Raw genomic sequence first — 14,022 nt, forward strand, 5'->3', positions numbered from 1 at the left:
TGGTACAAGTTGCCATTAAAAACAGAGGCAGTCATGTCTGCTCAGGTGGACCTCTGGGGCTGTGCAGATCTCCATTAACATCAATGGGACTCTGTGGGCTTAAGAGTCCACCTGAATGGATCTGATTGCAGAATTGGGGTCACAAATATTGAATAACAGAAAAATATTGAAACAAGTAAAAATATTTCACACAGGCCTCTAAGAATGTCCCCAGAAGAGATGTTAAAAATGAAAGCTTTCAGAGACATTCATAATTTAAGGCCCCTAACCTGGAGTTGTTTTTCAGGAAAAATTACAGTTGCTGATAACAGAAGTTGTCCACACAGACAGGTCAGCAGGATGAGATCTACAGTCTGTGTGATACTTAGGGGTTAATGTATTGTAGAGTATTACTGTCATACATTTGCAACTACAGGCGCCCTTAAGCCTGGAGCCCCATTGTGCTGCAGTAATGTACAAACACTCATGTAAATTCTCTCTCTGCCGTGCACTCAAGTATTTCTGAAGAGACAGTAATATAACAAAACACTCCTCTAACAGCTAATAAGGAGTGTTTTAATTGAAAAAAAAAAAGTATGACTGAACAACAACAACACGCTCTGGCAGACACACCTCAGGATGGAACAGAGAGTACATTAACCACCTACGGGCATTATTAAAACATTTAATAAGTAAAATAATTAATTAATGGCCAGATTTGTGTTCACTCACAGATCCCCTCCCCACTTCCCACTGAGGAAGGGGATTTTGTGGCAACATTCCTCTTTTTTCCATGTGTCATGGAGAACTCTGCACAGATGTGGGGATTTGCAAGGGAGGAAGGGGCAGGTCAAGGGAGGGGTAGGGCTTGAGGAGTGGGAACTGTACTATTTTCTCCTCCCCACTCATATCCCGTAGTGGGAATCCCCTTTTGGGAGCCATTTGGAACAGCTGGGAGCTCTGTTTACATCACTCCATTAGAGCAGAACTGTTAAGGGTGGGGATACACAGCCAACAGAGAAGCAAAGAACCTCTATGCAGATGGCTCTGCCACCTGCTGATCCTTTTAGGGCTCAGGGGCCTGTTCCACAGGGACTGAAGGAGCAGTGCTTCCCTCATTGGAACAATTTGGGAGACATCTCAATGAGGAAAATCCCACAGATGTTTCCCATCCCATTGTCATCATTATGATCAGAAGGTATCTGAGTACATAACTGTATAAACGGAATGAAAAGGAAACATGGTCCAGTTTAGCGAACACCAGAACTGGCATAAAACACTGAACTCCAGTAGTGCAGGCTCCTCAACAGAAGTAAACACACCTACAGCCACAAGCCAAAACACTAAAAAGGAAATGTCTTTAGCCTTTTATGGAAAGTGGTTATAGAAATACTATAAAGGATTTACAAATGGTGGTCCTTCCATGTCCAAATTGTGGGCCTGATCTTGCCCACAGTAAGTACTATTGTGCTTCTACTCTGTGTAGTCCTCTTTATTTGAATGGACATGGTAGTGAATCTGCATGGCAGGGCAGGCAGTGTCTGTAGGCTCAGGCTACATGATGCTTTCCACAGGTTTCTGCCTTATTGCAATAAATAATTTAAATAAGGCTCACTGTTTAAACACCAAAATGCATGTTGTTCCCTAAGAACATGATATAATGAGGGTGAAATGAACCAGAAATTGCTGAAATCAAGGCCTTGTTTGGGCAGTTCTTCTGTTTACTACAAAACCAGTGTGAGGATTAAGACAGACCATATCCAATTCCTTCCAAAAATACTGTAGTTTAAAATTGTAAGAAAACAGTTGCTAATTGTAGCTTGTGTTTATTTTGCTATTGTTGTTTTAAATGAAACTGAAATGACAAGAAGTAAGCTTTTGAAAAAGGATAGGTCTCTCTAAAGTAATATTATGCTCTTTACAAACAGAAAGACATAGGCACAGTTTACTTGTGACTTGACAGAAACAGGCATGTAATATACTATAAAATACTGTTGGCAAGAACACACATACACAAAAATACAGACATGGACACAAAGAGCATAAAAATATGTCTGGAAGGGAAAAATAAGCAACTCTAGAGGTGCAAGACTGAAAGTGATCATTCATAAATGTTTCAGTTTAACTTTGCACTCTGATCAGTAGCATTCACTTGTTAAATAGCCAATACTGACTATCCTGCAATAGATGACTTCTGTGAGCTAAGATCTAGTAAATGGACATATGAGTTTAGGCAATTAAGTGCCATACTCTTCTCTCTTCTGATTTATAAAGGGTGTAAATTAGGGTAGAACCATCCATGTATTATCAGGCTAGCTGTACTGAGTTTTAGGGCTGTAAAGGAATTAAAAATATTATAAGGAGTCTGGTGGCACCTCAGAGACTAACGGATTTATTTGGGCATAAGCTTTCTTGGGTAAAGAACCCACTTCTTCAGATGCAAGTTTTTTCCCAGAAAAACCTTTTATTTCCTGTCCCCCGTTTAGTAAAAACAAACACCACTGACTGAATATCAGCTGCACAGTGTAGGGGCAAATTTTGTTGCAACTGCAATAAAGTAATAAGGACAATTTTTTTGGCGGGGAGAGATCTATGGAAAGATTTGACTTGAGGAAGAAGTTGAAGATCAGAACTGTTCGCCAGTATTAATAGTATAAACTTTTTGCTGGAATGGCTCTCTCAAGTCTCACCAATAACGTCAGAGATTTTGGAAGAAGACCTTCACTGGCACCATCTGTTCCTATCTCAGAAGCATGAATACAGTTCTACACCTCACATTTAAATGCTTTGTATTTATAAAGGTGGGATTTTCTAGAGCCTTTAGCCTAACTCTACCCTCACAGAAGCCAACAGTAAATCTCCAATTGACTTAAGTGGAAACAGAGTTAGGCAAACTCTCAACACTTTTGAAAACATCACACCAATCAAGATTCTCATTGTTACTGAGGGATCCATCCTACAGTTCTTATTCAGGTTAACTTCTCATTGATTTAACTGATTAATGCGATTTTTAAAGAAGAATATTTTCCATGCACATGGCTTGATTCCATTCTCACTGAAGACCATGGTGATCTGTGCATGAGATGACAATTGGTGAACCATCTAACTTTGAAAAATAAAACTAGTAAGGACTAAGCTCCGGCCCCAAATGCATAAAACTAATCAGTATTGGGGCAAAGCTTCTACTCTCAAATTTAAAACCATTTTATCATCTTTTTGGAGGCTTCCCCTTCTTTATGTGTGAGATAGATTATTTTGGTTCATGTTTTTCTTTGACTGGATATAACTGCAAATGGTCAGAAATACCAAAATCCGCATTACAGAACATTGCTTATTTGTCCCCTGGAGGTTTAAAGTTGAAATCACTGGTTTATACAATCAAGCACTCTATCAAGTCACAATCATAAAACCATGCATAAAAACAAACAAGTTGTGGGAATGCTTTCATTCTGGTCAAGGATATAAGGGGTAAATCCATGTATTTGTAAGATGATTGAGAAAACCTACTGGAAGCATGATCAACCCAAGGCCGCCACCACAGCTTTTTTTTGCCCTTGGTTTTCTCTTTGTCTGCTTCTCCTAAAATAAAATATGGCCAAATATTAATTTTACAAAATGAAAAACACATTTTTACACTTTGTTTAATCACTTATTTTTTGTAATAGATCTAAACTGCATAAGCACATCAGATTTCAGCTCTATTCAATATATTCAGTATGAATGATATTTATGTTTTAAGAGGTAGCCCAGAATGCTAATGATCTATCTTACACAATAAAAAAAAAAAATAGTATTCCACTCCAAGTACGACAAAAAAGTTCACCGTTTATATACACACACACACACACACACACACACACACACACACACACACACACACACACACACACACACACACATATAAATAAAATAAATGATCACCATGCAGACGTGCATTACACACTGATGGATTTCATTGATTTTCCATAAAACTAATGGAAAATAAACAAAAAAAGGTTTATATAGATGTCCAGTGACATTTCATTTGTTAAAATGTTATTGTCTAATATGCATAAAACTTGCTTGTAAATACTATAAACACGATTTGGAAACAGTTTCTATTAATCATCGATGAAGTTAAGTTCTGAAAAAAATTATCCATTATTTGTTAACACTCTGAAAAATAAAATTCATTCATAAAAAACAAAGCTCTAAAAGTACATTGCAAATGCCAATAACTTTTTGATCCAAAATTCAACCCCAGTTAGGTATGATTGGAAACAATGGCACTTCATGATATTTTAATCTATAGTGTTTCGAACAATAAAAGATGTTTGTGTATTTCAATGGTTTCAAAAAACTCACAGCAGCCAAGAAAAGATTGCTGGAAAAATCGTAAATCTTTCTCTTTCTGAGACACTACAATTTTTTATAAATACAGCTGTTGCTCAAGTAAATGTCTGTTATTCAGTTCCTTGCTAAAAGACACAAATTTAACCATAGGTATGTCTGTTTACCTCAAAGCAAATCATTTTCTTAAAATGGAAGTACCAAAGCCAGATATTTATCGGGATGAATCAAGGTTTAAAATGGAATTCCACTAATAATGCCCATCACATCAGTATTTCTCACACACACAGACTTAAGCCTACTGAGTTCCTAGCACTGAGCTCCAACTTCTGATACATTTATGGCATGGAAACATGCTAGAGGTACCTTCATCATCTTCTTCAGAAGCCTTTTGAATTTCTTGCCCTTCTGTTGATTCTTGGGTCATGCTCAGCATTCTCTCTTTACCCTTTTTGTATTTTTGTTGCCTAGCTTTGATGCGGTCCATCCTAGCAAATGAGATATCATATTCAGTCCTTCGCCCCTTTGGACCCACAAAGAAACCTGACTTTTAAACATATATTACTTATGAGTATACATGTGCATGCGCGCACACACACACTGAGGAAATTCTGGATGGGATTTTAATAGATTCTCAAATGATTCTGCCATTTGCAAATAAGCCCTGGTCTACACTGGCCGGGGGGAGGGGGTCGATGTAAGGTACGCAACTTCAGCTCGAGAATAGCGTAACTGAAGTTGACCTCCCTACATCGACTTACTGTGGTGTCTTCACGGTGATGAGTTGACTGCCGCCGCTCCCCTGTCGACTCTGCTTGCGCCTCTCGCGGCGCTGGAGTTCTGGAGTAGATGGGAGAGTACTCGGGGACCGATTTATCACGTCTACACTAGATGCGATAAATCGACCCCCGATATATTGATTGCTACCCACCGATCCATCCTACACAGACATACATTAATCTCCCATTTAAAAAGTAGTTAGGGAGCCCTGAAGATGAGCTCTACGTGGCCCTGTGAAATAGACCAGAATTGAATCTGAGGCCCAGTGTCTCTCTCACTCCAGAGGATGGCAGGGTGTCAGAGTGCTGAGCAGACAGAGCACTCAGCCTGGAGACTGAGAGCACCTTGTGTCACATGGCTGCCCTAGTTGATTCACTCTAAGTGGTCAACCTATTTCAGGGGGAAAATGCCGAACAGTAAGCTGGAACATAGAACATGGATACTCACATTTTCCTTAGTGCAAGCAAATGGCGGCAGTGCTTTAATGTCCCTGCCCCTTTCACCTCCCCCGTACCAGCAGGGCCACTTATGGGGAGGTGGGAGTGCAGCAACGTTAAAGTGCTGCTGTGGCAAGGGAACCTACAGTGTTTTAACGTCCCGGCCCCTTTTGCCCTCCTGGCTGCCAACGGCCAAGTTGGGGGGTGCAAAGGGAGCAGCTGCCCCGGGGCCAGTGATTTAAAAGGGCCTGGGGCTCTGGACACCACTGCTGCGGTAGCAACGGTGGTGCACGGAGCCCCGGGCCCTTTAAATCGCCACTGGCGCCCCGGAAAGCATAGGCCAGGCAGCCTGGAAGGGCTGGCTGGAGGATGCTGACCCCCCCAGCCCTGCCCCTTTTGCCGAGGCCCCACCCCTTTTGGGGGCCAGAGCCGTCCCCATCCCGTTAAGTGTCCGGAGATACTTTCACCCCTGTTTATAGTATAAAAATTCAGGCTCAGTCCTGCACTGGGGGGCATTGGGGCTATACTACTGTAGAAGGAGCTCTGGGGGGAAAGCTACCTCATGCAGAACTTCTCCTGAAGACTCCCACAACTCAGCAGGAGTGTGCATGGTATTACACCCCTTCAAGGGGTGCAGCGTACTTCCTCCTATGCACTCATGGCTATGACCCTAGCTCCTTTGGGAGTGCAGGGACTTCAGTTTTGTTCAAATGTAGCATGGGTGCAGGGACTGGGGGTTGGGCATTTCTCATGCCCTCCTTCCTCTGAGCCTGAGAAGCCACCTCCACAATCTGGTGCTCAGTAAGAGACTGATCCAAAGGCCACTGAAGCCAGTGGAAGTTTTTTGATTCACTTCAATAGGGTTTTGGATCAGACCCTTAAGTACCCAAATTTTGCAATAACTTTTTGAATTTTTTGAACAACTTGTTTAGAATCATCAGGGTCAAAAATTCTAGTGACTAAAAAGTGTCAACATAATTTTCAGTTGATGGATCTGACCATTCGTAAGAAACAAATTATATTCTAGGTCTCTAACTACATTATAGTACATATTCAGTTATATATTTGTACTATAGACCAATGGATGATCAGATTTCTCTTTTTCCTTGTGTTCAACTACTGCTGGAATTTCTCTAAGTCAGTCAAACTGGTACAGTTGTTTTTGATTTCCTGCTGTGTAGGCAGTTCTCTACATTCTATTGATGTTTATTATTGAATAAAATCAAACAAAGCACGCTTTGGCTTTCCTTATGTCGAAGTCAGATTTACTGCAAACCCAAAACAATGATTTTTGAATACAGTACATTGGATTTTTGTTTGTTTGTTTTTTTAAGTAACATGATCACCTTGACCTCAAACATATCTATGCAGAATTAAAACAATGATGACTTCCAGTACAGGCATATTGTCTTTTTTTACAGTTAGGATGAAATTCACCCTAATGCATAGCAGCACCCTCCACAGCACCTATACACCAAGGAAAAGATTTACGTGAGGAGAATGGCCACAGAGGAAAGCTTTGTAATGACCTCAGTTGGGCAGGTGTGGACTTGACTGTTGGTAGTGGGTCAGGGGAAGGGTAACTGGATGTTTTGGCATGTGAGTAGCAGATAGATAGGACTTTTAGCACTTAGGGTGGCACGGAAGGCAGATTGGGAAATGAGACAAGAACATTAGCAATATGTGATAGAAGCTGAGTGGCTGGGTTGGCTTTATACAGGAAAGGGTTCTCCAGATCAGTCAGAGCGAAAGAAAATATTTTCAGTCAAGATAAAATAGATTCTCATCCTGGGCAAAAGCAGCACAAACTAAACAAAAGAACTAACCCACAACAGAGGTCACTATGAATAAAGACACAAGAGGTGAAATCCTGATCATACTGAAGTCAGTGGGGGTTTTGCCATTCACTAGCCAGCTCAGAACCACAGCTTTGCTGACTAACCCCACTGCTACTGAAGTTTTTGTTTTTTATCCTGTTTCCTGTGTCTCAAGGTCCCACTTGGTAACCTGTGACTCCAGCAGGATTTGGCTAATCTGGCTCTCCAAGTTATTAGTATTCTCAAATGGAAAAACAAAACAAATTTAGTAGTCTCCTACTAAAGAGACAGACCATGCTGCCACATTGCTAAAATGATAAGCAATGAAATAGTTAACAATGTTGGAATTTAAGTTATCATCCTTATATTTCAAAGGTAAAAAACCCCACCTTGAAACTAGTGGGGAGGTTCACACTTTCTGTTTTTATTTACAGTAAAGGACTATTTATAGTATATTTTCAGGCTTTCTACAGACTAAGGAAGTCAATATTGCATTGGTTTACATGTTGTTCACATTTTAAAGGTTAATTGTACAACCATTAGTTATAGAAAGACAATTTTATTTTTAAATGAAAATTTAGATCCTTTGGCTTAATTTTATAGCAAAGGGTAGATTCTGCAGCCACAGAATAGTGGAATAAGTGAAGGATCTCAATTAACAGAATATAATTTCCATACTCAAGAAATTATATACAAAAAACAAACAAACCAGCATATAAGCACTGGTTTGGTTGTGTGCAATAATATGCAGAGAAGTATGAAAGGATGCTTTAGAAGACGAGAGAATGCAAAAGAAATATCCCTTCCAGCTCCCAGAAAAGGGTTAATATGCTGTAGAGTAGGAGTAACCAGTGAAATAAATATAATAAATAATAATCCATACTGTCTCTTCAATTGATCCATTGATTTTTTCTCTTCTTCGATTCTTGCCTTTACTGCCTTGACAATTGTGGCCTGGAAAAGTTCAGCACCTCTACAGAAGAAACAGGGGGGAAATGTAACACTATTATGATTCCACATTCCCTTTATAGCAAGTAAAACACAGGGAGAAGCTTACTTTATAAACTACGTAAATAGTCTGAGACAAAACACTACCATCAGAAGGACAGTACAGAAATGATGAGCAATCACAGCATAATAATTCACTGGTTTTCAGGCAACCATTACCAGATTTTGGGCCAAATCCTGTAGTCACTATCAACCATTTAGTTACAGCAGTCATTATCCAGTGCTTGGGTTCACTGGCCTCAAGGACTCAAAGTCAAAGCCTGAGTGAGAACTCCTTGCACAACTGCAGAATTTGATTCTTTACTTGTAAACGATGGCATACATTAAATCCTCTTGTCAAGCACGGGCAGCTCTGCCTTTGAGTGGGTGGAGTTCTGCCTGCCTAGTCCTCAGTGAGCACAGCACATGCTTCGTGCTCACAACACAAAATGCAAATGCGTATGACTCCTCAAATGAGTACGTGTCCCACCTCCAATCTGGAGGCATACTTGAACCTCTGTTAGTTAGTTAAGGGGTAACAAAATGGTTAGAGTTAATTTACAATACGTCAGTGTGTATTAGTTTAAACTATTTCTTGATGCATATCACCAGTATTTTGCACTTGCCTATGCTGAATTTTATCTGTGTTGCCAGTTGCTTAGCTTTGTTAAGTCCTTTCAAAGTTTGTTGTTCTTAGCCTACTTCCATGTTGACAGCTGACTGACTATTCCTACCCTTTGTTTTCTGTTTCTCAAGCAGTTTTTGATCCATGAGAAAACATTTCACTCCATGACTACTTAGTTTCATCAACAGTCTCTCTCATGAGGGACTTTATCAAGGGTATTTTGAAAGTCAAAATAAATTGTGTTTATTGTACCTCCTTTTGTTGTTGTTGTTGACTCTCTCAGAGAATTTTAGTGCACTAGTGGCCTTTATAAAAGCCATGCTTGTTTGTCAACATCGCAGTGTGCAGACATCTAGAGGTTTCATAAATCCATTTTAATTATTTTTTTATCTGGTACTGAAATGAGCCTCACTTGTGTGCAATTCCCAGGATAACCATATGCACTTTTTAAAATATAGGTACAATACTGGCATACCATGTCAGTTCTGTAACACAGAAGATTATTTTAATAGGAAGTGCATATTGTTTGTAGCAACTCAACCTCTTCATTCTTAAATGCCTAGACTCTTGGATGAATACCATCTGGCTTCAGAGAGGTATTGCAATTGTCCTGAAGACAATCTAATCTTCTCTGGGTCAGGATTGTATGTTTCATAATGTTAATTGTGAACTAAAGATGGGCTCCGGTCATAAAGTTTGGATCCAAATCTAAACTCCCCCAAAGTTCAAGAATGTTTAGATCTCAGATTTTAGTGAGGCAAGGGCCCATCTATGAAGTTCAGCTCTATCTAGCAATGTATATGACCCTCATCAATGTAATATCTCAGTGCCTTACAATTATTCATAGATTTTATCCCAGTGACATCCCTGTGACATAGGGAAGTATTATCTTCATGTTTACAGCTGAGGAATTAAAGCATTAGGTAGATTAAGTTTCCAACTTGGGGGGATGTTACTATCCAAGATTTTGGTTTGGGCTAGCTTTACTCTAAACATACAATGGTAATGGATGCATGATTATATCCTGAATTGGCTAAGTTGTATGAGAAAGAGAAAGGGAAAGGGTCACAGAGACAGCTACATAATGAAGCACAAGCAGCCTTGGGCACATTCAGTAAAATTCATCCAAGTGCAGAAATCAGAGAGTTCTATGGTATCTGATTCAGAGGCCTTTTGCTGGCCTTTCCTGCCGGGGTAGCCAATATAAGCAGCCAGACAGAATTCCCTTTTAAAGGAAGAAATGTGTTTGCAATTTTTATTTGGTATTGATTGTGGAGTAGTCAAACTTATGTCAAAGTGGCTGGAGCTTGGGTTAGTCAGACGCTTTACTGGCAATACTCAATATAAATACTAATAAAAACAAACCTAATAATGAAGGATTTGTGTTTAATCAGTTTCTGTTTTTACACTGAATGCTACCTTGATGCCAGGATCTGTGAAGCTTTTATATCAGCAACCACATGTAGGAAGTAGTAGCTCATGAAGACTCTTCTTTGCAGCAGCAGGAAAGCAAAGCATATACTGTCCCAAATAATTCCTGCCTCACCGCTAGGCAATTTACAGTCTCCAGTTTCTTTAGCTTATAAAAACAAACAGAAATCACCAACGTAAGGATTATCATCTTCTTAAATATGTAAGCACATCTCCATTCTGCCCAATGGAAATAAGCCAGAGTTCTGAAAAGCCTTTTTGGGCCTGTAAATCGTTTTTCTTAAGATAACTGAAACGTACAATTCCATCCGATGTATGCTGTATTTTATTTTTTTATATAGGGAGTTACTTTTTGGATGTCACAGAACTAAACCTGGGCTTTGTGGACCCAGAGTGTAAACTCCACCTGCAAAGTTAGCTGGCCTTGGGGAAGCTGGACAGTACTCTGGAGTTAGAAGATGGGGCGTGCAGCCTGTGCATAAGAGCTCTAAAATCAGAGAAGCCAGCCTAGTAGGTTTTGAAGTCCATACTCCAAGTTGGAGTTTCAAAGCTTGCTGCATGAACCATCTTGATTTTTGCAAGCCCCAGAGAGGTTTCTGTTGCCACTCAAAACTTTTGCATAATCAGGGCTGCATTGTATGTAATTTTGTTTGGTGAACTGCCTTTGTATATCCTTTCCCTATTTAGATCAGAAAAAACAAACAAACAAAAAATTTGAAAAAGAAAACAACAACTTTGCAGCAGAATTCCTAGGCAGGACACAGGTTCAGCCATTAAAATTTCACAGAATTCTATGTTCTACAGTTTTACAGTAGAAACCATTAAAAAAAAATCTACATTTGCAAACCACTAGGCACAGACATTACGGTTAAATCTGTGATAAGTTAAGATGTCAGTATTTGTTATCTTTTGCCAAATACTGATTTTTAAAAATGGTTATCACTGTATAAACAGCAGATAGTACTCAGTTTTATGCAGTATTTTAAGTATTTGATCATGTTAGTCTATTTATGTCCTAGACCATACCTAATTTAGTTTGTATTATATAATATTGTTCTCAAGATATCAAATCAGTCAAGAGAAAATAGATTTGTCTGAAATTTTGAAAGGAGCCAACGTAGTTAACCTTTATTTTTATTATATTTTTTATTATTATATATTTATATTTCTATAAATAACCTTTATTTATAGAAAAGCATTGAAAAAAATCTAACTGCACTTACGTTGATGGTATCCTTTAACTGTACAAGCCAAGCTAAATGCTTGAATCAACCAGCAACTGTTTCGAATTAATGACTCAATGTAGCCACATGCTCCTATCTGAAAAGCAAATGAAGAGACTGATACATAAAGTTCAGAAACAAGTGATAAGAATCTAAGCACATCTGTTTATGTCACTGTCACAGTTCCAGGGTGGCTGCAACTGTATGTCCCCCTCTGTGTTCCACTCCACACACTAAACATACCAGGAGTCACCCATCAGTCTTAGGGGGCCTTAGCGGACCAAAGTCTTTTTAGCCTTTCCACCAGGGTTGGGGCTCCCCTGGGACAAAAGGCCTCATCTGTTTGCTGGATCAGAAAGAAGGTACTTTAAAAGCCCTTTCTTTGTCTGTTGGTTTCTGGAAACCCAGCTTGAACCTGTATATGCAAACCACTCCAGGCCGGTGATAATTCTGTAAAGTTACTTAGACTCACTGATTCACCTTTATCACCTTCCATTGTGTTTAGTGCTTGGAGGAGCTGTGGTAACCCTCCTTCGTGGAACAAAACACAATCATACATAACACGCTGATTTATATATATTTAAAATGAAAAATGCCTGTTTTTCTCAGTCCAGCAGTAAAAATGTTCAAAGGTAAGCTACAATTGCAAAAAATACATTTAAAGTTATCTTTTATAACATTTTAAATTTTTGGCTTTTCTCAGCTTATCGGAGGCATCATAGGAGTGTTCTTTAACTAATGGTTTAACATTCATAAAAAGAACCCTAATAGTTAAATAAAGCCTTTAAGAGTTAAATATTGACATTTTCAATTGAAACTTAGACCAGAATTAAAGGAAACTAGAAGCTGGTTTGCCATCTCTTGCATCAGGCCCCCTATTCTCAGTGTCAGAAACTACAAAACTTCTTAGCATGATGACTGTCCAGTGGCTCCAAAATGCCAATTATAATTAAACACCATAATGACACAAACACTCTATTCATTGTAGACCTTACAGACTTGTAGTCCTTACAGAGTTCTTACTCACACAAAGCTTCTACAGACTTCAAAAGAGAGCTTTCCCAAGTAAAGAATTCAGGATTTGGCTCCTTGAGAATTGCTTCTTACCTTGTGAACTTTCAGACAGTTGGACTGACCAAAATAGGTACACATTTTCTTATAATATAGAAACCCACAGTAATTTTGGATACTGTATTTACAGTTTCTGAATGAAACATGGAAGACTCTTGCATGCATTAGTACAATTTTGTGATGCTGAAAGGAAGGTTTTAGGACTGCTTAATGACTGCACACTTTTGCAACTAACCCACAACAGCATTCAGCACTGAAACTATAGATGCAGCCACTTACCGACAGTATGTTTTTCATTGTAATCACAAAGACATTGTATGCAATCAGCCAGTCCCAATAACGTAGAATGCTTCGGATAGGTTTCAGTAATAGATCACCACCAAAGAGCAGGAAATAGAAACAGGCCACCAAGTAACCCATACAAAATATGCTGATCCTTGTAGTTCCCGTGATGAAGATGATAGTAAGCACAAACCAGAAGAGGTAACTAAATATTATCACTTTATACATATCTAAGTAGGATCTGTAACAAGAAGACAGAAACAAGGAAAAAAATTACTAAACTTTTTCTGATCATTTTCCTACACATTTTTGCCCACTACTGACTTAACCCTACAAAGTGCAGAGCACTCTGATCTTGACTCAGCAAAGCTCTTACACACCTGCTTAACTTCAACTCTAAAGCCAATGTAACTTCTCCCATCATGTGCTTGATTCAAGCTTAAGTGCTTTGATGAACAGTGGCAGAGTGCTCAGTACCTTACAGGATCAAGTCCTTTATCATAAAAGGATGGAAAATACATTCTTCACAAACTTCATGATGCCGTGATTTATGTGGCAATGTTATATGCATGTAAAAGACTGTTTGAGCTCATGGCTGAAGAAGTCTGGGTAACTGTTCAGCAAATCTATTTCTAAAACCCACCTGCATGACCTCATTGCAAACAATTCTATACTTATTGATGACTTCTAGAGAATTCAGTCTGGTGAGAGGCCCCATTTCCAAAGACAGCTGCTAAAAATATCTTTCTTCAATGCAGATCAACTGTAAGAGGTTTGGGGAGGTGTTTTCTGCAGAATGCCAGTGTGTTATAATTTACTGAAAGCTACGCTAAGAGGCCTCAGACAGGACAATCTGAAATCCATCTTGATTGGGAGAAAGGAGGAACAATGCAGTATTTTCAGATTCTTCAAAAATCTTGACTTAATATTCACTTACAAGGAGAACAGAGACTACCATTAGAAAATGTGCAAAAGGCTGTAGGGAGTAGTAGGTATAACTAACCATTTCCAAACCAATGAATTCTTAGTTTCCCTTACTGGAATATTTTGCTTCCAGATGT

The 14,022-nt window shown here is 39.1% G+C and overlaps 1 protein-coding gene across 1 annotated transcript in view; it reads right to left on the reverse strand.

Moving 5' to 3' along the window:
• Positions 1-14,022, reverse strand: part of PIEZO2 (piezo type mechanosensitive ion channel component 2) — a 454,182-nt gene that overhangs the window by 65,293 nt on the left and 374,867 nt on the right. Inside the window, exons 28-33 of the mRNA XM_073331610.2 lie at positions 12,959-13,202; positions 11,609-11,705; positions 10,374-10,533; positions 8,226-8,315; positions 4,675-4,796; positions 3,487-3,558 (exon numbers count right to left, since the gene is read on the reverse strand). Coding sequence (XP_073187711.2) covers positions 3,487-3,558; positions 4,675-4,796; positions 8,226-8,315; positions 10,374-10,533; positions 11,609-11,705; positions 12,959-13,202 — 785 coding nt within the window. The remainder of the gene's footprint in view (positions 1-3,486; positions 3,559-4,674; positions 4,797-8,225; positions 8,316-10,373; positions 10,534-11,608; positions 11,706-12,958; positions 13,203-14,022) is intronic.

Source organism: Lepidochelys kempii, chromosome 2 (assembly GCF_965140285.1).
Source record: "Lepidochelys kempii isolate rLepKem1 chromosome 2, rLepKem1.hap1, whole genome shotgun sequence".
In the NCBI taxonomy this organism is placed as follows: Eukaryota; Metazoa; Chordata; order Testudines; family Cheloniidae; genus Lepidochelys; species Lepidochelys kempii.